The following is a 23,820-nucleotide window of genomic DNA, read 5'->3' as shown; positions in this document are numbered from 1 at the left end:
AATTCTGTGGTTGCAGAGCCTGTTGAAACAATAAAGGAGATTTGATAGCCACAGCCTTCTCTGCATGCGCTTAAATAAAACCTCACTGTGTTTCCTTCAGTGCAGTGACTAACTGATTCAAAGAAAGCCTGTTTCCCTCTGCCCGCTGTCCTCCATTCTTGATATGAAGCAGAACACTCTGAGACAGGCGCACCTCTACCAGTTTGGGACTAGCAGGGGGCATTTTAATCAAAATTTCTCTGTTCTTTAACTGCAGCTAATATTTAATTTGTTTCAAAAAAAAAAAAAAAAGACATTCAGAAGGAAATTGCACAAATCTTATTTTCTTGAGTCAAGACGGAAACACTGCGGTAATTACATTTAACATAATCAGCCATCACCAGACTGACTTCCGAAGCTTTGGTATTCATCAAGGTATCGATGTAATAATCAAGCACTGAAGGAGCAGCATTGCCGCGATCTCAGCCCATCCACAGTGACTCCCAGGAAGCTCTGGGCACGACCCATGAAAACCCTCCTCCCCAGCCCTGCTGTTTTCAGGGAGCTTGCTGGGAGGAAAGCCAGGGAAGCCTTTAGTGCTCTTAGATTATTGGGGCAGACTCGGTCCCATACACCGAGGCATCCAGGCTTCTCTGCTGCTCCACCAATCTTCCTCTCTGATGGTGCTGGTGGTTTCTGACCTCCTGCTCAAAAAAAAAAGAAAAAAAAAGGAAAAAACTGATGCAGCAAGAAAAGTCTGCATCAATGAGGAGCCTGTTGGGGCATTTTTCTGGCACTCGCCCCTTGCTTTGGTACATGCCCTTGCACCTACGCTCAAAAGAACAAAAGGGCTCCAGGTCAATGGTGGGAGTGAGCTGCCTTGTTTTAAGACACGAAAAGAAGGCCTTTTCAAAACAACAGGTCATGGTGACTTTGAGCGGCGCAAGGAGAGGGGTTAGTTGATGCCAGAGCCACACTGAAATGCACATAAGCAACTCTCATGTCTGTAGCAGTCATCACAGGGTCCAGCCCTCCTCAAAGCCAGCACAAAGCAAATATACTGTGTTTTAAAGGCCATCAACAGCTGTCTTCCTACCTTGTTATTTTGCTAGCTTGGTTTCTCAGACAGAGTTTTAGTATCAGTTTTAACCACTTCCAAGCCTTCTACGATACAGAAATGCAACCTGCTGCCTCCTCCTCACATGATACATAGATGTATCTGGCACTGTAAATAAATATAAGTACTGCCATCCGACTATTGTTTGAAGAAAATACAAAAAGGGCATAATCTTATACTTGGAGCTGGAAGAAAAGAATATTAATATTGTAATTCTCATGAGTTTCAAGATAGCAAGAGCTCCTAGGAGGTGGCCAGCTAAGGCTATTATGCTTCAGGTGTTATACTGTAAGGAAACAGCATGTTTGGTGCCAGAAGACATTTCCTCTGGGGAAAAGTCCTTCCTTAAATTTCTAATCTCTGTTTTAAAGACAAATTTGATAAATAGATGTGTCTAATTTACCATCCTGTGTAGAGACAGATTAAATCCAGCCTCTAGTTGTATTTTTATTGTATCAATTCTGTATTGACTGCCCAAGCTGGTCCATTCTTGTTTTAGGGAGCTGAAGTATTTCTTCCTCCTCCAAATTCTTGCCATTGTTTCCTTTCAGTCTTCTTCCTGTGGCATCTCTTTTTGGCCTAAAATAAGCTAAGAGCCTTAACTTAGAAGATACTCTCTATCCTCTCTAGTATCCTGCCAGCAGTGTTTCTGGTCATATGTTAGCTTAGTGACCATCTGCTTGTCAGGCACCCCACCTAACAGGGGTTTTGTCCAGGACCCAGGTTCAAAGGCTGCCAAGGATCTGCACATGATCCTGCCTTGTTCTCTTATTTCCCAGTGTATAAAGCAGTAATATGTCATTACAGGTTCCTTTAGGGCCTATTCTAATAATCTGGAATATTTCTTCTCACCAGTCCTTCCTTTTTTAAAAATCTCCCATCATGGATGAAAAATGAACATGAACAACTCTAGAGAAAATCTTCTTAGTAGATATTTTGTTGCTCAATTTATGTTCACAAGAGTGCTGAAGAAACCCATAAAACCGTGGAATTATTTCTGGATGGTGACTCTTCCCTTGCATTTGCAGTTTTGAAATGAGAAATCATACAGGAAGATGTGTGGTTGAATCTTTCCACATAATCCAGAACTGGAATTAAGAAGTGGGCCAGCAACTTCAGACATGAATTTAACCACCCACCCCAACACACTGCAAAAGGTTTCAGAGTCAAATGTGCCCCTTCCTGAGGCATGTGTGCCCCGTTACTGGCACCCCGGGTGTCTGACCACAGGCACTACTTCTGACCTAGCTGACAAATTCTCTCCCAGGCCAAAACATCAAAAATCCTTTTGAGTTTTACTATTTTGTTGCTAAACTGTTTGGGGGAAACAGCATCGATGCCTTTTGATCCTTGATTCACGGAGTTACGTACAGGGTAAGTCTGCAGTCTCCCTGAGAAGTTGTGTTTAGTTATGCAGGCACTAAGTTCATTTTAAGAGCAATAGCTGTCTTCTTGAAAAGATTTAGCATGTTTTTAACCCTCAGGAAGATACTATAGGTAAGTCCTGTTCTGAATGGATGTCATCACTAAGAGGATGAAACCACTCCCCAACTTTGAAACCCCTTGTTGCCCGTCTGGGATGAAACAGAAAGGATGCATATGAAGGGAGGATGTCCAGGTGGGTTGCAATGGAGCAGTCCCAGTTATCATTCGGTCCTAATGCTTTCCCATTTGCCACCACCAGCCACGTCCCCCAGCAGCTGCAGGCTGCCAACTTCTGTAGCAGCAGCCATGCCCTGAGCTCCAAATGGTCCGAAACCATTCCAAGAGATTTATGTGCTCTCCTCAAGCGAAAGGTAGTTGGAGTTTTCTATTCAGGACCAGCAAAATCAGCAGCTGTGCAAGGCAGGGCCAGACCCTCTGCTGTGGGTAGCCAAGGGGTACGTGCTGGTCCCAGTAGTGTTGTTCCTGCGGGTGTAAGACTCCTTGCCTCTTATCAGACTGAGCTGTGGTGCAACCAGACATGATTTTTCTTCCTGTTCTTTCAAAGGTTTCAAGTGGAAACTACTAGCACAGGCTGTGGGCGGTAATCGGAACACATAAGATATCAGGTACCTCTAATAACTACAACAAATGTTCAAACCTCAGCCAAGGCTCAGCCCGTGCCTGGTAACGGAGCCGCAGGAGACCTCTGGACGGAGCAGGGAAGACTTGGAGCTACGCCTCTTGGCAGGTCAACACCACCTTGTGCTTCTGCGGTTCCTCCTGCCCTGCGTTCGTATGGCACTGCCCACGGAGAAGTTAAAACCATGGTGAGACAGGGCTCGCAGGGGCATAAATGCATTTAAAGAGATACCTTCACTGGTAGGTGGCAAAATGTCCCAACTGTGATAAACTTCCACGCTAGCAGTGGGCTCCTGCTGCTGTGCACCCAATGTGGAAAGCATTGCTTTTTAGTATCAGCGCAGCACTCAAAGCAGCTATAAAACCGTAAGGCTACGCTTCAGCCCCACGGCTGTTTTATGGCTGTATTTCTGTAAGGTGAAATTACTATTTCTTTCCAATACTGCAGTGAAACGATCCTTTTTTTTTTAAATGGGATTAGTGAGCTCTGAGGTAAAGCAAAGCTGCCTGACGGGACATCTAACCTAGTATACGTACAGCCGATACAGCATGATAACACGACACAGCACAACTGAAGGTACACTATTGCCGCTGTGGCGCTGCTGCCATCACAGATGGCGGCTGGGGTGGGGGCTCTGTTGCCTGTGGCGGGACCGCTGCCCCGCGACCCACAGTGGGAGGCAAGCACGGGGGGGCTGCGCCGGCCTGGAGACTTCCCACGGGCGCCACCCAGAGTTTTGGGGTGCCTGCCCGCCTGCCTCCCCCAGGCCTCGGCGTGGGGAGACCCGGCTCTCTCCTGCTGCCTGACACCCGCGGCGTGGGCGCTCCATCTCCCGGTGCCGGGGCTCGAACGCGCTGCAACCAGCGCAGCCCGCTCGCAGCCTGTCCCCGCCTTCGGCTGCCGGCTCCGACTAGCGCATGCCCACAGGCCTCTCCCGGGAGGGGCGGCGAGGCGAGGCGCACGTGCCGCCGGCGTGCGCGAGGGGGAAATGAAGGGGAGGGAGGGTATGGGGCGGAGAGCAGCGCGCATGCGCGCAGACGCAGCCCGGCGCGCGTGCGCCGCGCCGCTCCGGGCCGGGCCGGGCCGGGCCGGGGCGGGGCGGGGCGGGGCGGGGGGGTGGTCTGCCCGGGGGGCGGCGGGGTCCGTGGCCGTGTTTACGCGGGGCCGGGCGCTGCCGGCGGTGCTGGCGCCGCTCCCTCCTCATCATGGATCCGCACAGAGTGAGTGCTCGGCGGCGGCAGCCGGCCTCCCCGCGGGGCGCTGGCGGGCGGCCGCGCCGGCCTGGGCTGGGCGGGGGTGGATGGAGGGGGTGGGCTGCCCTCCCTCAACTCGCTGTGCCGCTGGGCTCGGGCGCCGGGGCTGTGGCCGGCGACTGCGGCCGGCGAATGCCGCTGGGGCGTTACCCCCGGGTAGCCCGGCTTTACCCCAGCTCGGCCGGACTGCCTGAGGAGATGGGCGGCGGCTCAGGCGGTTAGACGTTATCCGCCCGCTGAGGGAGGCCCTGCTCCCCCCGGGCGGCTGTGGAGGGTGGTGGGGGGCTGCTTCTGCGGAGAGGCTCGGGAGCGGAGGGGCGCCCAGCGAGGGGGGCTTCTCCCCTCCTGCCTGCCTCGGGGGCCGCACTTACCGCCGCGGTTGGTGCATCTTAATGAAGTACGGTTCTGGTGTGGAGCTCTTCTACGTTGTGTATTCCTGTCATAAGTAATTATGGTGCGTACATAGGCCCTTCTGTTTCTCGTTGATGTAATCCTGTGTTGAAGGGAACTAATTAATAAAAGGATTTCGTGGGTTATTTTTCCTATGGCTGTTGCTCTATAATTCCCTCCTTCCCTTACTTGCTGTTTGCCCCCCGGGGCACATGGCTGAGGAGCAGAGATGTGCCTGGCCAAGGGCCGGGCTTTCTGAAAATGATACTCTCTGCAGAAAGTTCTGACTCAGCCTTTTGGCTTTCAGTCTGGCATTCCAAAAGGACTTCTGTTAGTCTCTGTGAAGGCTGTGCTTTCCTTACCTTGGAAGGTAGTTTATGAGTAGGGTCTGGATAACTAGCACTGCTGATGGCTTGAAACTTAGAGATCACAGATGTTTGCTATTTTAATTAAGTCCTTGTGCACTGCCATTTTGTACTCATCTGTGTTTTGGAAGGTAAGATGTGAAATGCCAAGAAAGTGTGCCCCTGGTAGATACTACGTGAATTTGAGTCTGTGTGCCTTTGCCTGCTTTATGTGAGATTAGTCTCTTGGAGAAGGAGTAAATAAGGGCTGCAGCTGTTGTGGGTGCTCTAGGTGGATGTTCCTGAGTGGTGTCACTGATCATTTTTGAATTTTGGTGCTGCTCAGAGGTTCTGAATAAAGTGGTAAAATTGCAGTTGATACCATATTTTACAATACTTTGTCTGTTAATTTGCTGTTGTCACCTGTATTGTCTTAAGTACACCTTCAAACTGGCAACTTCAACATGTGGACTTCAAAGTGCAGAAGATTAAATTAATGGAGGCTAAGTAAGTATGTCCTCTTGTTTGAAATTTGATCTGCACATGAAGGTTAGTATGACACAGGATTTTGTCCTAGGCCCAATGTTTCTTCAGAAACTCTGTTCTGAGAGAGAAAACTAAAAGAAAATTGTTTGTAATACCATTCTATGAAATGCAACATTTGTCTGTGGGCAATAGATTTAAATTTCCTTCAGTGTAGAAATACCAAGAAGATTTGCTGAGCTTGGTGCCATTGTAATTCTTTTATAAAGTAACTTAGAATATAAGCCTCAACTGCTGCTTATGTTGGTAATTTTTCTGATGCCCTTTCTGTTACACGTAATTGTAATGACTATTCAGAAATTCCCATTAAAAGGTAAAAATGACAACAGTGCATTGTTTTGAATTTTACTTGTGTCTTGACATGTTTGGAAGAAAATCTATTTATTACATAGTAGGGATTAGAAAATTACAATGGAAAATATTATATGTTAGGGATTCCTAAAAGCTGACTTTCTGTTCTGGTGGTTTATGCATTGGTGTTTAAGAAAAATTCTGTCTACTGATGGTCAGTATTTTTAGGCCTCTTGCAACTGCACTTGTACAAGGTGTCTGTACTTATTCGAGTTTGACCAAACGTGGTGGAGTTTCTGTTTGGAGAAACTGGTAGCTTACTTAAAAAAAGCCATATTGATCCTTGTTTGTTCAGTTGACTTTAACTTTAGATGTAGTGGAAAACCTTCTTTGACAGTTATCTTCCAGTTGCAGCCATGTATTTGGCTGCGTAAAGGCTTTCTAAGCATTCCTCAGATGTAGATCTCTTCCTTTAATCAGTGTGTAGCTATGAAAACCAAAAACATTGTTCAGTACTATGTGCAAGAAGACTAATTTTTTTTTTTCCGTGTGGTGCAACCGAGTAAGCCCTAATATCCTATCTGAAAGAGGATTGGGAGTTTTCTTGTTCATCCAAATTGACAGTTGTGTTTATAGGATCTAAGGCTTAATGTTTCTGACATGCAAAAACAATTGCCTCTGGTCAGTAGTGAATGCCGAAGCAGCTGGTTGGACAGTGGCGTTTCATTTGACGTTCTAATGTGTCTTTAAGCATGTTCAGTTTTAACCAGACAATGAAAATATTCTGTAATGAAGTGATCAAGAGTTGCTGTACTCTGCTTCTGAAAGAAACTGATCTGGTCTTGTTTCTTTTCTTCAGAGTCCTAATTTCAGTCACTACTAGCTGGTCCTTTTTATCTTCATATAACAGCATAACAATGCCTGTGGTAAAAGCAGTAAAATTTCATTTTCCTCTGCTAGTGGTTTAACTTTATGAGCATGACGCTGTGCAAACAGGCAATGGGTTGGACTACCAATACTGCAACATCATTGTAGATTCATTGAAAACTGTTCAGGAATGGGTCAGAAGAAACAGGTATTGCATCCACTCTGGGGCCCCCAACATAAGAAGGACATGGACCTGTTGTAGTGGGTCCAGAGGAGGGCCACGAAGATGATCAGAGGGCTGGAGCACCTATGCTATGAGGACAGGTTGAGAGAGTTGGGGTTGTTCAGCCTGGAGAAGAGGAGGCGCCAGAGAGACCTTATAGCAGCCTTCCAGTACCTAAAGGGGGCCTACAGGAGAAATGGGGAGGGACTCTTTATCAGGGAGTGTAATGATAGGACAAGGGGTGATGGTTTCAAACTGAAAGAGGGTGGGTTTAGATTGGCTGTTAGGAAGAAGCTCTTTCCTGTGAGAGTAGTGAGACACTGGAAGAGGTTGCCCAGGGAGGTTGTGGATGCCCCATCCCTGGCAGTGTTCATGACCAGCCTGGATGAGGCTTTGAGCAGCCTGGTCTAGTGGGAGGTGTCCCTGGCCATGGCAGGGCGTTGGAACTAGCTGATCTTTAAGGTCCCTTCCAACCCAAACCATTCTGTGGCTTAGGTCTAGTGGAGAGATTCCTTAAGCAGGACATAGTGTTGAAGTTCACTGTGGATGTTCTGAAAAGACAAAATATTTTTATTGCTTTTTGGCAAACAAATGTGATATAAGTAGTAAATTAAGAAATTGCAATGTCTTTTTGGTGGTCAGGCTGTTCTTAAGTTGTGCTTATTAGCTCTCCATGCCTTGATTTCCTCACTGTTGTCAATAATATTAAGCTGAACAACGTGAAACTCTTGAGTCCAACTGATTAAGAATGTTCTACTTTTTAAAAAAAGCCAAATCTAGCATTTTAGATTCAGATTTGTTTCTAAAACTTATTATTAACCAGCCTGAATTACATAACAGAAAATTCTTAGTTACCTCCTCACCTTGTCCTTTATTTTTACTTAAATATGCTGATGTGCTCTGTGCTTTAATTATGCGACTCAATTTTAAGTACTAACTGTTGATGTGTTTTTGTCAAATTCTTAGAATATGCATTTGACTACTCAACAAAACTAAACTTGGTAGTCTTATTTAATTTAAAAATCATTTTGTTGTGCTTAACAGTTTTGCCCTCTTAGTATGTGTTTTGTAAGCTGAATCTAATCCTTTTTAATAGCTGGAGTAGTACACCAGAGAAATAACCTTGATTCTCTTTTTCAGCTATTGGTAAGCTTTATTCTTTGAGGTAACTTTTAATTCGAATATATAGTTTATTTGCCAAAATATTTTACCACTTGTAGAATAAGTTTACAAATCACTGTTACAGGTTTTTTTTCTGTGTATATGATAAACTGTCAGTTTAATTATTTAACACTAGCTTCTTTTGACAATAGAAAATGCTATTTTTCTTCTGGGTTAACTTTTACCAGCTTTTTTTTTTTTCCTTTATTGGTTCACTGTTCGGTTGTTTTTGCACTAGCTTTCTCATCTGGAGAAGCTGTATATGGCGGAGTGTGGTGCCAGTAGGTAGTCTGGTTTAGAGGACTTGGGAGTTGCACAAACATGGGTAGCAAAACATGTGAAAGAGTGGTGTATCATAAAACAGATTCTTGATTTCTCTTAGACTAACAGCTGGAGATCTTTAGTTTGGTGGAATGCTTCTTAGACCTTTGATAATCTTTCTCTTTTCTAAGAAAATTTATTTCCTGATCTCATCAGAATAGAAATTGAATTCACCAGAACTGAAATGTATATGATGAATTTCCATGTATGTTGAAATGGTCATGGTTAAAAAAAATTACAAGATTCTTTTACAACTTAACTCACTTGTTTTTGTAATTCTAGGAGGCTCTGCAAAGGATTGTCTCTAATCTAGCGAACAAAAATGGTGAAATTCACAACTTCATTGACATGCTGAACCATACAATAAAAAATGTTCAGGTATATATATTAAGTCTCATAGATTGTAGCTGAGAGGGGAGCAACTTTTCAGTTTTGTCAATTTCAAACTGTTTGGGTAGCGTGTAAGGGATGGGATGAAAGAGTCAAATTTTAAATATATCTTCATGTTGGAACCAGGTAGAAAAACATTTTATTTTTTAAGTCTGTCTCTAGTTGAAAGGTATGGTGGTTTTGCTTTTCATGAAAAAAAAAAAATTATTGTGGGGTTTGTGTGGAAGAGAATCTGAATTGTGATGCAAGATCTCAAACTCCTGTTAACTGGAAGTAGTGTGTCTTTTCTAGACTTCTAGTCTGCTTGGCAGAGTTAAAAATGAGACCATTCTGATACTGGAGATAAAATTATTTGCTCTTTCTCTTTTTTAGTAGTTGCTATTTGTTGGGCTTAAGTTAATAGTTGGACCTAATTTTTAGAGCATCTACACTAGGATGAGGTTTAGGTTTCTTTAGCCTATCAATGAACGCTAAGCTCTTTTTTTCATGTTAAAGCTCAGCAAATTTACCTGCAGAAATAAAAATTATCCGGCAGATCTTTAAGCTGTCTTCTTGAGTGCAGTTTTTAGTATCAAATTAAGCTGTTTTATATGGAGCTGGATAACTACCTCCTTACAAACATCTGACAATAAATATATAATTGTGAGAGAGAACTCAAGGCCTTTTGGCATGGAACAAAGTTAACAATTATGTTGGTTCTGTGCAAGTTTGAGTATTACGGAATTTTCATGGATTTCAGTCTTCGGTGTTTTAATGTAAAGTCTGCTTAAGAGGTGTCCATCACTTTTGATAAGATGAGGAGCAGTGACAAGGTATTCAGTGGTCATAGCAAAGCTCTTTTGGGCAAACAATGTGACTTTCAGTCTAAAAGACTAGTCTGCATTGTTTCCAGTACAAATTGCAGCAGTTTTAATTCTCTTCTTAGGTAAACTCTTCTAATGCAATCAGTGAGTTGGATGAAGAATTTGATGGTCTGTATTCTATACTGGATGAGATGAAGGGGAGTATGGCCAGCACTATTCAGCAAGAAGAGGCCCGTAAAGTTCAAGCTCTGCAGGTAACTATATAACTAAATCTGTAAATTTTTACAGCTGGGTCAAAGCATTTTTAAACTGCTATTTTAAATCTCAACTGAGTGATTTTGGTAGTGTTGCAAGAAATGCAGTAAGTGTAAGGTAGATGTTTTCTTTGTTATAAGTACTTCTCTGGAACCTTCTTCTAGGGTAGTTAATGGTGTCTAGCATATTTATGTTCTCAACGTTGTTATGTAGAAAGGATGTAGTAGTACTTGTAGAGCTTACAGGTGGGGATTTGCTGCGTCGGAGCAGGACTTAGATATGTTTGCTTCCTTCAAACTAATGAACAGCTTGTGGACTGAAATTGGTTTCTTTGGAATATAAGCATCTGAACCTGTAGACATGCCTCAGTGATTTGTTCAGACTTGAACTTAGTTGAGAATCACGTCAGGTATCCGAAGCACGGAGGCTGATCTCCTATTGACAGACCTAGCCATCTTCCATTTGTTAACATCAAGCAAATTGTATATGCACACTGGAATACATATGGGAATTGTCTGGGAACAGGTTACACTGGTGCCTGCTACTAAACCTGCTATATGAACTTCACCAGCTTGTAGTTGTATAATTTCATGCAGGAGAATGTTTCCAGTGAGTCTCAGAGAACAGAAACAAAAACATAGCTTTCTGAAACATGTATAAGTCTATGTTTTTCCAGTAGTGTGTAGCAGGTCGGCTCTAGTTTTCAGAAAGTCTGGTTGCATGGGGTCAAAGCACAGTTAAATCTTTTAAGCAGAAGCTGTTTCTCTGTCTTTTTTCTTTAAATGATCTTAGTTGCAGCACTCTTCTGCCTAGCTCTTTTTGCTTATGAAAAGCAATAAGGAAGGTGTTTGTTTCTGAAAAACTTCATCTTCTTGTGTCTAGTCAGTTTAAATTCCTGAAACAACTTCCACAGGCTTTCTTACAAGGTCTGTTTTTTACTCTGGGTGTAAAACACTCCAGAACTTCTGAGTGCACAATTTGAGTTAAGCACTTAAAATTGGAGATGGAAGAGTGGACTTATTTCTCTCCATATGTCTGTTTTAAGTTCTTCTGAAGTTTCTCAACAGACAGAGGTCTACCTACATCCATGGACACTTAGGACTTAAATGCTTAAAAAATAAGTGCTTCTCAATGAACAGCTCACAGGAGAAATTCAGCTGTGGCATGTATCAATTATTCTACCTTCTAGTGGAGTTGATCAACTAAAGTTGATCTTGCAAAAAATGATTCTGGAACTGAAAACTGTTTTGATAGTTACTCATCTGGCAGTTTGACTGTTGACATTTTCTGTTAATTCTGGTACTGTCTGTTAATTTTCTGATAGATAAGCTAATTTGATCAAGCTCAGGTGTGGTTGAACGAAGTTCTTCAGAAAGCTTGTCAGTGTGTTACAGCTGTACCAAGAATTGCTGCTCGATATCTGTGTCGAACAGCTGATCTGCTACTTAGTCTGAAGGGGATGAAGACAAGTGGAATGTTACAGATCACTGACATAGTTGCTAAGTGCCCTACTTGTCTTTCAGCTGAGGCTCCTCTCTAACTACAGGCCCAAAGAACATTCTCTTTACTTGATGACAGACCAAGCTTCCTCTGTAACAGGCAGTCCAAGAAGGCGTTTCCCAACAGTCAATCTACCAAACCAAACTAACAGATGAAAACTGTTGCATTGAATGTATTAATGCAAGCCATTATCTTTGGCTGGAACTGAAACTTTGTATGAGGAAACCAAGGAACTTCAGTGAGGTCTAAACATCCAGTTGAAAGGAATGGACTTGCTTAATTTATGTCCTCTTAAAGTGCTTGTGCTATATTTAGTCTTCTGAGTTGACTAAATGCTCTTGTTGAGAATGAGCTGTAACTTAAAATACTGGGGCTACATAATGGTGGAAGAGGGTGAGGATTTAGTATTTAGGCTGATCCCTCCCAAATAATTTCCTTGGAAGTTAAGGCTGAAAATTAGAAATTCTCCTTAAACCTTTGCTTTGAAAATACATTGCTTCATTTTGGGGCAGTGTATTTTAATGACACTAAAGTATTTATTTTTAACTCCCAAATGCAGATGCATCTCCGTAAGATGCTAATGGAAGCATCCAGTTACTGTGTCACTTCTGCAGAGCTGTTTGAAAATGCCTCTGGCATTAACTTCTCTCTTTTGAGGTGTTTTCCTGGGACATTTTGGCACTATCATGGTATATCTGAATTTGTCAGCATTGGATATCCTCCAAAGAGGAGAGCAGCTGTATTAGATGAATGACAACTTGTGTTAATGGCATGGTTCAGAAGTTATCTGGAAACTGCATACAAACTTCTAGCTGTTGGACTGTTTCCTTACTGCTATTTTATCCTTGCACAGTAAATCTGAGGAACAGCTGGCCCAGGTCAACTCACCACACTTGACAAAACCAGTTACACTTCTGAAGTGCTTCAGACCAGTCTGTTCTCAAAGTTGATGCAAGTGTTGGTTGCTTCTGAGACAGTGACTTCTTTAGACCAAGCTGTCTTTTCTGAAGTGTTTTAAAGAAAAATAATTACTTTCTGTTTGAGTTGTTCTGAGATATTACAGTAAATACCACATGAAGAGAAAAACAGCTGTAGATTCAGTGGTGATGCAAAAGCTGTTGGAAGGTTTAAAGTGCACCTCTTGTTTAACCTGTGGTACGTTTAGGATCCTGCAGTGGATTCAAAACTAATCTGTTTAGGCATATACCCGTATATGTAATACCAGGTGTTCTCTGTGGGCTGTTTTGTGTACTGGCAATGGTAGTTTAGGTATCGTTTTAGATAATCATGAAAGAAATGGCTCTTCTGCCTTTCTTCCTCTGTTCCCCTTCCTCTACTATTCCCATTTGTTGTACAGCAGTACTGACTTTCAGGATTGTCTTGTGACAATTCTAGAGCTGGTTGGAGATAAAATAACTGCCTTTTTCAAGGCTAATGCTACATTAAACGATATCAGTTCATTGGTGAAGTGCAGTTCTGTAAATAGAAATTGTAGTGCATGCAGATGTAAGCATTTCTTTGCTTCTGAAATCCTGATGTTGAGAGAAACAGGCCTTCAAATTAAATCTGGCTTTTAAATCAGACTTCACCATCTATCCAACTGTTTCCCCTTTGGATTTATAGGATATGCCATGTGTCACTGTGTGCTTTTCAAGCACAGTGAAGTTCTAGTTCACACAATGTGTCAGAAGTAATAGCCTTGATTGGGTAAGGTAATAAGTTGTTACAAATGCATAGCAAAGCCATGTAGTTCTAGTACTGGTAGTTCGTAAACCACTTTTTAAATGTGAATGCATCAAATTCTTACTCTTTGTTTTTGCTTCAGGATCAGCTTAGCCAGTGTAGTAATGCCCTAGAGAGTTCTGAAGAGCTGCTGGAACTTGCTGCGCAGTCATTGGACATAAAGGACCCTGTGGAATTCTTGAAGGTAGAAAACTTGGAACAGATATGCATAAGGCAGACGTTGGTATTTGTCTCAATTTGAAATATCTTTTGCAGTACTGTAGTGGATCCTGCAAACTTACCAGGAGCACTGAGAGTAAGAGTAGAGAGGCCTATGAAAGTACAGTTAATGTTCTGTTGAGGAGGCCAAGTCAAGCACTATAGTCTTGGGTTTTTATGCAATCTCTAATAAAATAAGGTTTTTCTTATTTAGAGTGAGGGGGGACGGAAAGGAATACCTTCTCCTGGACAACTGTCAGTGTTAAGCCAACCTGCACTGATGTTAGGTAAGCGAACCCAGAAAGTGAGGGTGAAATAAATCTCTATGAAACTGAACCAAGACTTACAAAATGTTTGATGGCAAGCAGTCAAAGCAGTGGCAAGTGACTTTGTCAGTTGCCCAGTGCTGTTACGTGACACTTGCAGAGAGTTTGTGTACTCAAGCTGCAGCCGTCAGTGTTTGATAAGATCTTTGTTTTGCAGAACCTCATGCAAGCTGTAAATCTTTAATTTGCCACTATGAACTCTACACTTGTCCTGAAGGATCTTATGAAACTGAATTCAGGGCAATGGTTCCTGTACTCCCCCAAAACCTTCTAATGCATTTGTATATTGTGCAGGCAGGAGCCTGATTTGGGCCTCGCGTGGTGATTCCAATACAAATAACATGTACTTTACAACAGCAGACTTGTAAATAAGGCAACATGTATCTAACTGAAAGAATCTACTTACAAATTAATAAAACAGTTCTACATATACACTTATGTGGTATACTAGGCTTGCTATTATAATCCTTGTGTTAGTAGTGGGGTCAGCCATGACAAATTCAAGACCCAATTACTTTTGCCTTCTGTGTTTTAGCAGGAACAAGGACACAAATTATTCTAAAAGAGTGGACAGGAAAGCTGTCTTACTGTGTCAGTTATACCTTTTGGCAACATGTTTGTGTGCTGTCACGCTTCCTGAGTGTCAGCTTTGATTTATTTGCCTTGAAGAGTGACAATTCCTAAACTGAGTATTTTTCTTAGCACTTCAGTTGGAATTGTTTTTTCTGTCTTGTCATAGCAATGTGTAAAGATTTAAGTTAGCTCTTAAGCAGAGTGCAGAATGTAACTTTGAATTTGTTGTAAGTTGTTTCTTTTCAGATGTCTCTAATGCTTTTTTCAATCAAATGCACTAAGGAAAGTTATTTGAGTGTTTGGGGGGAAAATCTCTTTAAATTTGGATTCTGAGGCTTAAGATACAGAAATCTAATTTAGTCAACTCTAATATCTAGGATTTGAAACTTGTATTACACTAGCTTGCACTTGTAAATGTGCCTTTGGATATGGCATTTTAAGATAGTGTTGCCTTGGCTATTAGCTAGCTAAATCTATTGCTCTTCTGGTAGGAATACCAAGTGTTCCTGAAACAGCAGCTCCATCCTTGACTTTTTTATCAGCACAAATTTTGTTCGGATCCTCTAGGAAATCAGTTCATGAGAAACTATTGTAAGACTAAACTATGATTATTTTTTTTATTTTTTTCTATGTTAGGTTTCTGGTGGCTTTATTTGCTGAATTGGCTTACCTGGAAGTCAAAAGAACATGAATGCTAGCATACAGGAGGGTTCAGTGATTAGACAGGATGTGGTTTGACACTACTGGGCAGTTCATCTGAGATGGGCTGATACCCTTCTTTGCCAGTAGCCTGGAAACAAACTGAATTCAAAGGGGTTAAGCCAGGACTGTCTTGCAGAAGACTGTTCATTGAATCCTGGCTACCACATGCTCTATAAGGTATAGAGGTTATGAAGAATGCTTTTGGTTCTGTCTACAGCTGTCATGTAGGAAAATCAGTCAGTAGTTCTTAGAATAACTTTGGTTTGAGGTAAAACAAAGCTACCTCGTAAACTAATTTATTTCTAAACACTTCTGGGTTTTTTCTGCTTCCCACTTTGGGAATATAAAATTGGTTTTATGTACAACTGACTTTTGTTATTTTTTCATTGAGCGTGCTTTGTATTTAGTGAAAAATTTGGAAGTCCTCCACTTTTGTTTAACTTTAAACTGAGAAACTACCTGATGTTTTTTATCCCCTCTTCGGAAGCGAAAGTAGTTCAGCTGAATGGCAACTAGATCAAGTAGCAAGGTTAACTCCAGGCATGAATTCAGCAGGCTTAACTCAGCCATCACTGCTTCAACAATTTGCAGTTCTTCTTGGTGAAGGACGGGGATTTTGCCTTTCCAAATTGCAGTTAATGTTTATCTTTGAAATATGCCATCACCACTTCTGCATCTGCTTCAGTGGTATTATTTAAATGCTGGAAAGAACTGTATTCTATGGTTTCGAATAGTGACATATGGAGAGAGCCTTGTAGGGAGTATTGTGATAGTATAATAACTTTCAGAGGAAAAGTTGAAGCAAGTCCTATTTTTTTTTTTCCTTGTTTGTCAGAGTATACATCATATGATGTATAGCCAAACAGGTCAGGTATGGTTATGTGCCACTAACAAGCTATAGTTTCACAGAAAATACCATGGTAGTTAAATTTTACTGACTTGGGAAGAGAAAAAGTCATGCCCAGGAAGCTGAGTAATTTGGAATTAGTTTGGTGGAGGTGTTGATCAGTTTTTCACAGGTGATACCTTATTGCAGTTCTAACCAATACTATTAACCTACTTTCTCTCTTTTCTCCTTGACATGCCTCAAGGCTGCCAGACAGATCAAAGAGAGGTACAGTAAAAAGTCTACTGCTCTTATGTCTTTGAATTAATCTTATCCTTGAAAATGCATTTATTTTGAAAGGGTCATAGTCAGCTTAAATTAAATTAATTGACTCTTTCCTAAGTGTTTGTTCTGACATCGCAACTTCTGAGAGAGAGCTAAGAACTTCTATGCTTCCTTGATGGCTGTTGGCCTTCCATGACTTAATATAAGAGAAAGGTGTTTTTAATGCAGGGAAGTGGACCTCTGCAACAGCTATTGTTATTATTTCTTTAAGTATATGTAAGTATATAATTAATTATTATTACTAATAAACTGTTGATTTATTATTAATGCCAGATGGCTGAAATTTAATAATGTTTCAAGCTGACTTGGTCCCTTTAATTTATGAGAAAATTTTGGTGTGGTTTTTTTTTTTAAAGTACTTACAGACTTTTGCTAGCTGCTTTTCCTTTTGAATGTAAAAAGTCTTGTAGGTGTTGAAATATTCCTGGTGACATCACTCTGACTGATGTCAGTGAAACTGCTATTTCTTGTAGCTCTTCTTTGAACTGTGTCTTCAAATTATTGTTTAGAAAGCAAAATGTTAAGGTTTCAAAATAAATGCTAAGGTTATTTTTCTTTACTTGGAAGAAGGATAACTATGTTCTGAGAGTCTGACCTGGTTCAGAAAACTGAAGATATTATGCACATCACAGTAAAAGACAGCTCACAGGGTGTTTCCACCATATATTGCTCTTATAGAGCAAGTACGTTGGGTTTCAATTTATGGGTTTTCCAGGAAGGGTCTGATTGTCTAAATTCTCTGAAGTTTTGTGTAAAATGAGTAATTAATTAATTTCTCATAAATTAATTAATAATTAATTAAATGTATTAATTTTAAAAAATTAATTAATTTAAAAGTAATTAATCTTTGCTTTTCCAAGGGTGAAGTTTTAGTGTCCTTAACAAATCAGAGGGATAGTGGCAGTGATAGGAATATTAATACTTTTTATCTGTAATAAGCATTCTCTTAGTCTTCTAGTTTCTTGAAATGCTGTGTGATCTAATCCTTTTGAAGCAAATGTGGCTGGTTCTCTCTCTGAGAGATCTCACTAAGATTGGTGCCTAAACAGAAGTTAAAAAGCTGTCTGAAGCTGACTACTGAGTATTCTCTTACTGCTAATCAGAGAATTATTCTTCCTTAAGGAGAGACTTACCTGCCTGGCTGAGCAGTGGCATCTGCTAGGCAGCCCATAATGAATTTCAGAAGGGCAACTCTGTCTTAGGAAATGAATTAACCTGACTCTCTTGTGATGTTCAGTGACATAATTGTCTTATATCCCATAATTGTAACGCTTGAGCGTTATACTCCGTTTCATATTTCTTCCCCCTTCTTCACTACCTGAACTTTTTGGTTTTTGCCATTCTTTAATGTACACTTAGTTAGCACACAATCTCTCTTACATGCTAGAGGAATACTTAATGTGTATCACTTCCTGTGAACTATTAGGTGTTCTAGAGCTGACACAGATCTGTGGGTGTAAATTAGATACAACTTTTTGCAGTTGACTTGCTTTTGTAGTGTGTATACAACTTCCCAATTAAGAATCTCTTTTTAAAGCAGAAGTTAGGACCTGTGTGCTATCTGAATTAATGTTGTTCAAATTCTGCTGCGTGGTGTGATGTCTTCAGAGTTACAGAACGATGCAAGAGACTTGTCCTCCTTTTTTTTGTGGTCTAGTTGATGGAGTACAGCAGTGCCTTAGGAGTATTCAGAATAAGGACTGAGCTAAGATTTCAGAAGTGGAAATGGGAGCTGTGCTTTAGTCCTGTAAGACTGAACTTGCATGTTCCAACTTAAATGCTTCTTCAGCCCCGGATACGATCAGAGGTAGATAGGAAATTGGGGTATTCAGCCTGTTCACTATTTATAAATGCCTTCTATTTAGCATGTGAAAATGCATTTTGGAGGTGATGAGTCAATCTTGTCAAGCAGAAAAGTCTTTGGACCTTTTTAAACTAAAGGTTTATGTTTCAAATTTCTAAGTATATAAAACATATATGATGCTGATTCTGCAGTGCTTTAGATACTTCATACTTCCTGATTTTGTGTTGTGCGAGTTTTGTTTTGTCTCTTATCCAAGCTTTTTGACAAGTAAAAGAAGTTTTAAGCTTCTAGTCACTTTTAGTATTTCTTTGCCTAGTAATATGGAACAACTGAGACCTCGCACCATTTTGTCTTTGAGACAGTCACATTAGCAAAACTTGCTATTTTGGAGTCTGTGCTACATGGTAAACAGTTATCTGTTAGAAAAGCGTTCTGGTCTTTGATCACTATTTTGGCTAACAGCTTGACATTAATGACACAGGTTATCTGATTGCTGTTTTGGAAAATGGCTATAGGACTGAAACAATGCAAAATACATTTTTGCTAATGCTGCTTTCTTGACTTTAGAGTCACAATGGCTTCAGCGTTCCGCATCTCTCTGAAACCAACGGTCAGTGATAGTATGACTCATTTGATGGTGGACTTCGCTCTGGAAAGGCGCATTCTCCAGGCTGTAAATTTTTTGCCAGGTAAAAATTGTATGCAGTGAGTTTAATTTGTTACTACATTAATAACGTTCTATATTTAAAACAAACAAAACAAAACCACACCTCTTGCACCCTAATGCGCAGTTTTTTCAGAGTATCTAAAGTTGTTCTTATTCATTGTATTTTAAGCTGAATACCTTGAGGGTAAAAAGGTTTTCTGATTTTATTGTGTTAATTTCTACATAATACAGCATTTCAGAAAATAACATTGATCTCAGAAGTGAGAATGAGTCTTCGAGACCATGTTTTTTCTTGAGTTGTCAGTTCCTCTGTACTTCTTGAACTTGTCTTGTGTTTCTCAAGACTGTACCTGCTAACTTGATCCTCGGTGACACTCCGAAGCCCTAGTCCTCTGCAGTAGTGTTATGCATGGAACTGTAAGCTAATATGTCACTTACAAGACTGGTGATATGGTCTGAAATGCAAGAGAGCAGTCTACTAAGGCAATGATATTACCATAATATAAAATGTGTATTGATGCATCTATTTGTTCCTGTTTGAAAGTAAACTTAGTTGCAGTATTCCGGTATATATCTTTCATGTCTCTTTATTCTTACTGCTTTCATATTTAAACCACTTTGCCCTTGACTGGTACCAAGAATGTATTGACAAGAATAGTGCTGGCAGGGATGGAAATTGTTTCTTCTCTAGGTCACTAATCCAAATCCATTAAGGACTTGGCAGCGTCGGTTTACATTTCTGCCCATTTATCTTGTATGCTGCAGATGCAGTATGTCTTAGCAGGTGTAGTAAATTACCAACATTATTTCTAGTGGTCAGCTAGCAGTGTCTAGGTGGGAATTCACCTTTTAGTCTTAGATTCTGGGTAGCAGTCATTGCTGTGTATTTCATAGATAAGGGAACGAGGTAGGTAAGCTAATCATAGTGTACCTGTTTAACAGGAATGGGATCTTAAAGATCTAACAGCAAGTGTGAACAAGGTTTTGTATCTAAATGAAGATAGTATTTAGTATGACCCTTCTTATATGTGTGTCTTCGTTATCAAATACACGGGAATTTAAATTGTTTGGGGCTTTGATTTGTAAACAGGAAAAATTAACTGTCTGGATATCAGTTTTACTTTCCTCTACTCTAGTGTCAAGCTATAAAATTACACTTGACACCAAATCCTGATAGCTCAAACTGTTGCAGGCAAAATTGTACTGAGCATTGATTGACCTTTATATATCAAGAAATACTAATGTTCTAGCATGGGAACTTGAAAACAGGTTTGGTGTTGTGGTAATATAAACAATTTGAATGCTGCTTGCCAGAATTATGCTGAAGACTTGGTCACTCCAAACACATGGAAGACACTCTATCTGGTATCTTATACCATGCCAAAAATAATTGGGACAGGTAGCTAAACTTGGAGGTATATGTTCTGAAATACTTGTCTTCCTCTTAATTTTGTCTAAGAAGGGATTTACAGGTATATTCTGAAATACTTGCCTCATCTTAATTTTTCTTTTGCCTAAGAAGGGATCTTACTGATACTATTCTCAAATTATTGTTGCATGACTTTTGAAATTTGATGGCAAATGCATGTGGTTAACTCTTGAGAATTTGTTGTGGTTTAACCCTGGCAGGCAGCTAGGCACCACACAGCTGCTTGCTCACTCCCCCCTGTTGTGGTGGGGTGGGAAGAGAATCAGAAGAGTAAAACTGAAAAAACTTGTGGCTTGAGGTAAAGACACTTTAATAGGTAAAGCAAAAGCTGTGTGCTGTAAGTTAATTTATTTGCTACTTTCCATTGGCAGGCAGATGTTTATCCACTTCCAGGAAAGCAGGGCTCCATCATGAGTAGTGGTTACTTGGGAAGTCAAAATGCCATCACTTTGAAGGTTCCTCTCTCTTTCTTCCCCCAGCTTTTATTGATGACCACTATGCCATATGCTATGGGATATCCCTTCGTCAGCTGGCGTCAGCTGCCCCTCCCAACTTCTTGTGCACCCATAGCCTACTCGCTGATGGGGCAGCGTGAGAAGCAGGAAAGTGCTTGATGCTGTTGAGCAATAACTAAAACCCCAGTGTTATTGGAACTGTTTTCATCGCAAATCCAAAGTTTAGCACTGCACAAGCCTCTATGAAGAAATGTAACTCTGTCCCAACCAAAACTAGTACAGACTTGAATACTTTTGCTCTCAGTCTCTTCTGTGCTGCTTATTTGTTCCTAAGCATTTTAAACCTATACCACCAGATTCAGTGTAATTCCTGCTTGGCTTACATAAAAGGCTGCATTTCAGTAGTGCTAGGTTGAAATATTTGATGAGATCATGAAGGGAAGGTGTGAAGTAGTGTGCATAAAGCAAACTAGGCCTACTGCTTCTAGCTAGCTATAGCTAGGAGGTGTTTGTATCTAGATGGTAAAATTGCACATCTCTAAATGTGCCTCAGCCATAATTAATGTGGTGCTTATTGTCATCAGTCATTGTGGAGGGGAATCATGGCTAACAATCTGTTCAAGAAATAGTTGTTTTAACTGCATAAAGGCAACCTGTGTGTACTTAGGACTTGGTCACGTTACCAAACAACACAGTTAAGGGTTTGAGTGTTGTGAGAAGGTATGATTTTTGACAAACAAAATCTGCGGGTCTGTCAATTCCACAGATGCATCAGTATTGTATGTTTTTTGATGTTCCTGATTGATATATTGACTTGCAGGCCACTTCTATCTATTTCAAGCTTTTGTGAATGCTGAAACAAATGAAGAGCTCTTCCAGATCCTTCCTACAAAACATGCAAACAATAAAACATCTTTTTCACTTCCTCCAGCAAAAGTCTTCCTTTAATGTACTTTGGACACTATGAAGAGTGTGTAAATGCCTTCTTTTGAAAAATATTTTCCAGTGACTTAAGTGTTCTTTGATTTCATAGAAATAGACTACTTTGGTCTTGAAACAAAATGTCAGTATTTTCTTCAGTGAATCTTAGGACTTCTTTCCCCTTCTTTCAAGAGACAAAGGATGAAAAGGAAAGAAAACTAGGTAACTGCCGACTGGCTAGTGGAAACTATTACGCTGATAGTTGTCTGTAGTGGTGGACATAAACTTAAGTGATATTGCTTGAGGGCTGCAGCTGTACTTACCTTCCAAAAACTCGTAAGTAAAAGTTTGCTGTTTAATGTTCTTGTGTAGCGTTCCTCTGAATGTAGGGTTATAATTGTAAGTCCACTCCACTCTAACATGCCCTTCTCATTGCTTTCAGAAGGAAATCAGCCCAACTTACTGACAAAACAGGAAAATGCGATGCAAATGTTTGCTTCAGAGATAATGCATATTTCTTGTTTTGTAAAATGCATGTTAAGTCAAAGTAATATGCCTAGTCTCCTATTGTGCCTTGCTAATGGAATAGATCCTCAAAAAAGAATGACTGTTACAAGGCCAAGGGCAACTTCTGAACTCTATAAATCCATAGAGAACAAATTAATATTCAGTCCATTCTCTTTAAACTGATCTGTATGTTTGTCTTTCTGCAGTCCCTAAAGCTCCAGAGATAGATCTAGCAGCATGTCTGGTTGCAGATAACTGCATAACAGTATCATGGAGAATGCCTGAAGATGATGGCAGAATTGATCATTTTGTACTAGAGTATAGGAAAACCAATTTTGGGCTTCCTCGAGTAAAAGATGAACAGCCTTGGGAACTGATAGACTACATCAAAGCCACTGAATATACATTATCAGGTAAAGGTTGTTTTATTTATGCTCAAACCAAGAATATTGATACAACTCTTTACGCTTGGAAGTTTTTTGTGAAATACCCATTTTCCTGTATGCAGGAAAACTTCAGGAATGCAACGAAGCTTCCATTGTTTCACATTAGCCTTGGGTGCTTTATATGATAATGGCTCTGCCTTTTTAATTTGACCTTGAGGTTTTATAAAAAATCATTTCTTAAATGAAGTTTACGCTGATTTAAGCTTTTCTTGCCAGATTGAGATAAAAGGAAGAGCGCTACATGGAATATAGTCTTGTAAAAATTGTCAGTAACTAATGTCAACTCAAGTTTCTGAACATTCACTTTTTAGGTCTAAAATTTGATACAAAATACATGAACCTTAGAGTACAAGCTTGCAACAAAGCTGTGGCTGGGGAATACTCCGATCCTGTGACTCTGGAAACCAAAGGTAAAATTTGAAGGACTCTAACCTTGGATGTAGTGAAAACTGTGTGTTCTGGCTTCATAAATGAACTTGTATGTTAAGTCTGTTTCTTCATGAGCACTGCTGAAACGTGTGCGCTAAGTGAAAAGGAAAACAACCATTTCTGTAAAGGATTAAGAAGCTTATTGGCACAAAGCTGGCCTTTTAGCATTCAGACACAAAAAATGAGGTAGTGATGTAACTTTCTCCAGTAGAGCTTGACATTGGTTGTTTTGAACTGTGGATTGACGGTATTATGTGCTGCTGCATCATGCCAACATACAGTGAAATAAGATGAACGTTGTGGCTGAGCATTGCTAGGACTCTTAGGGCATGTAAACAGTTGGCGCAGTTGGCTGGTCATTGGTACTTAGCATGTGACAAGTAATAGCTTTCTGTAAATAGAAGGTGCTGAAAAGTATTTTTTTTACTTTGTAGCTGTAGGTTCTAATCACTATCAATATTCAAAATAAAAAGGGAGCTCTAAATTGCTAAAGTTATTAGAATCGTAGAATGTGTTGGGTTGGAAGGGACCTTTAAAGGTCATCTAGTCCAATCCCCCTGCAGGAAGCAGGGACATCTTCAACTTGATCAGGTTGCTCAGAGCCTCATCAAGCCTGGCCTTGAATGTCTCCAGGGATGGGGCCTCCACCCCTTCTTTGGGCATCCTGTTCCAGTGTCTCACGGCCCTCATTGTAAAGAACTTCTTCCTAATGTCTAATCTAAACCTACCCTGCTCTAGTTTAAAACCATTGCCCCTCCTCCTATCGCCACATGCCCTTGCAAACAGCCCCTGCCCAGCTTTCCTGTAGGTCCCCTTCAGATACTAGAACGCTGCTGCGAGGTCTCCCCGGAGCCTTCTCTGCTCCAGGCTGCACAACCCCAACTCTCTCAGCCTGTCTTCACAGGAGAGGTGCTCCAGCCCTCTCATCATCCTCATGGCCCTCCTCT

At 40.8% G+C, this 23,820-nt stretch overlaps 1 protein-coding gene and 1 long non-coding RNA gene across 5 annotated transcripts in view; one reads left to right on the top strand and one right to left on the bottom strand.

The window, feature by feature from the left end:
* Nucleotides 1–262: 262 nt before the first annotated feature.
* Nucleotides 263–5,054, bottom strand: LOC128902374 (uncharacterized). The gene is made up of 3 exons (XR_008463759.1): nt 4,994–5,054; nt 4,786–4,907; nt 263–683 (listed from the first exon to the last, which is right to left on the bottom strand). It is a non-coding gene; the product is annotated as an uncharacterized LOC128902374 (long non-coding RNA).
* FSD1L (fibronectin type III and SPRY domain containing 1 like) overlaps nt 4,293–23,820 on the top strand; it is a 30,953-nt gene continuing 11,425 nt past the window's right edge. For 3 of the 4 annotated variants that reach the window (XM_054185287.1, XM_054185288.1, XM_054185289.1), the window contains exons 1-8: nt 4,293–4,381; nt 8,837–8,932; nt 9,870–10,001; nt 13,328–13,429; nt 16,136–16,158; nt 18,587–18,708; nt 22,205–22,411; nt 22,756–22,854. In XM_054185287.1, coding sequence (XP_054041262.1) covers nt 4,367–4,381; nt 8,837–8,932; nt 9,870–10,001; nt 13,328–13,429; nt 16,136–16,158; nt 18,587–18,708; nt 22,205–22,411; nt 22,756–22,854 — 796 coding nt within the window. In that variant the 5' untranslated portion in view covers nt 4,293–4,366. The remainder of the gene's footprint in view (nt 4,382–8,836; nt 8,933–9,869; nt 10,002–13,327; nt 13,430–16,135; nt 16,159–18,586; nt 18,709–22,204; nt 22,412–22,755; nt 22,855–23,820) is intronic. The other variant, XM_054185291.1, reaches the window with a different exon arrangement.

This window comes from Rissa tridactyla, chromosome Z (genome assembly GCF_028500815.1).
Source record: "Rissa tridactyla isolate bRisTri1 chromosome Z, bRisTri1.patW.cur.20221130, whole genome shotgun sequence".
Lineage (NCBI taxonomy): Eukaryota > Metazoa > Chordata > Aves > Charadriiformes > Laridae > Rissa > Rissa tridactyla.
Note: the sequence above shows the minus strand (reverse complement) of the source record. Positions and strands in the feature narration are given on the sequence as shown.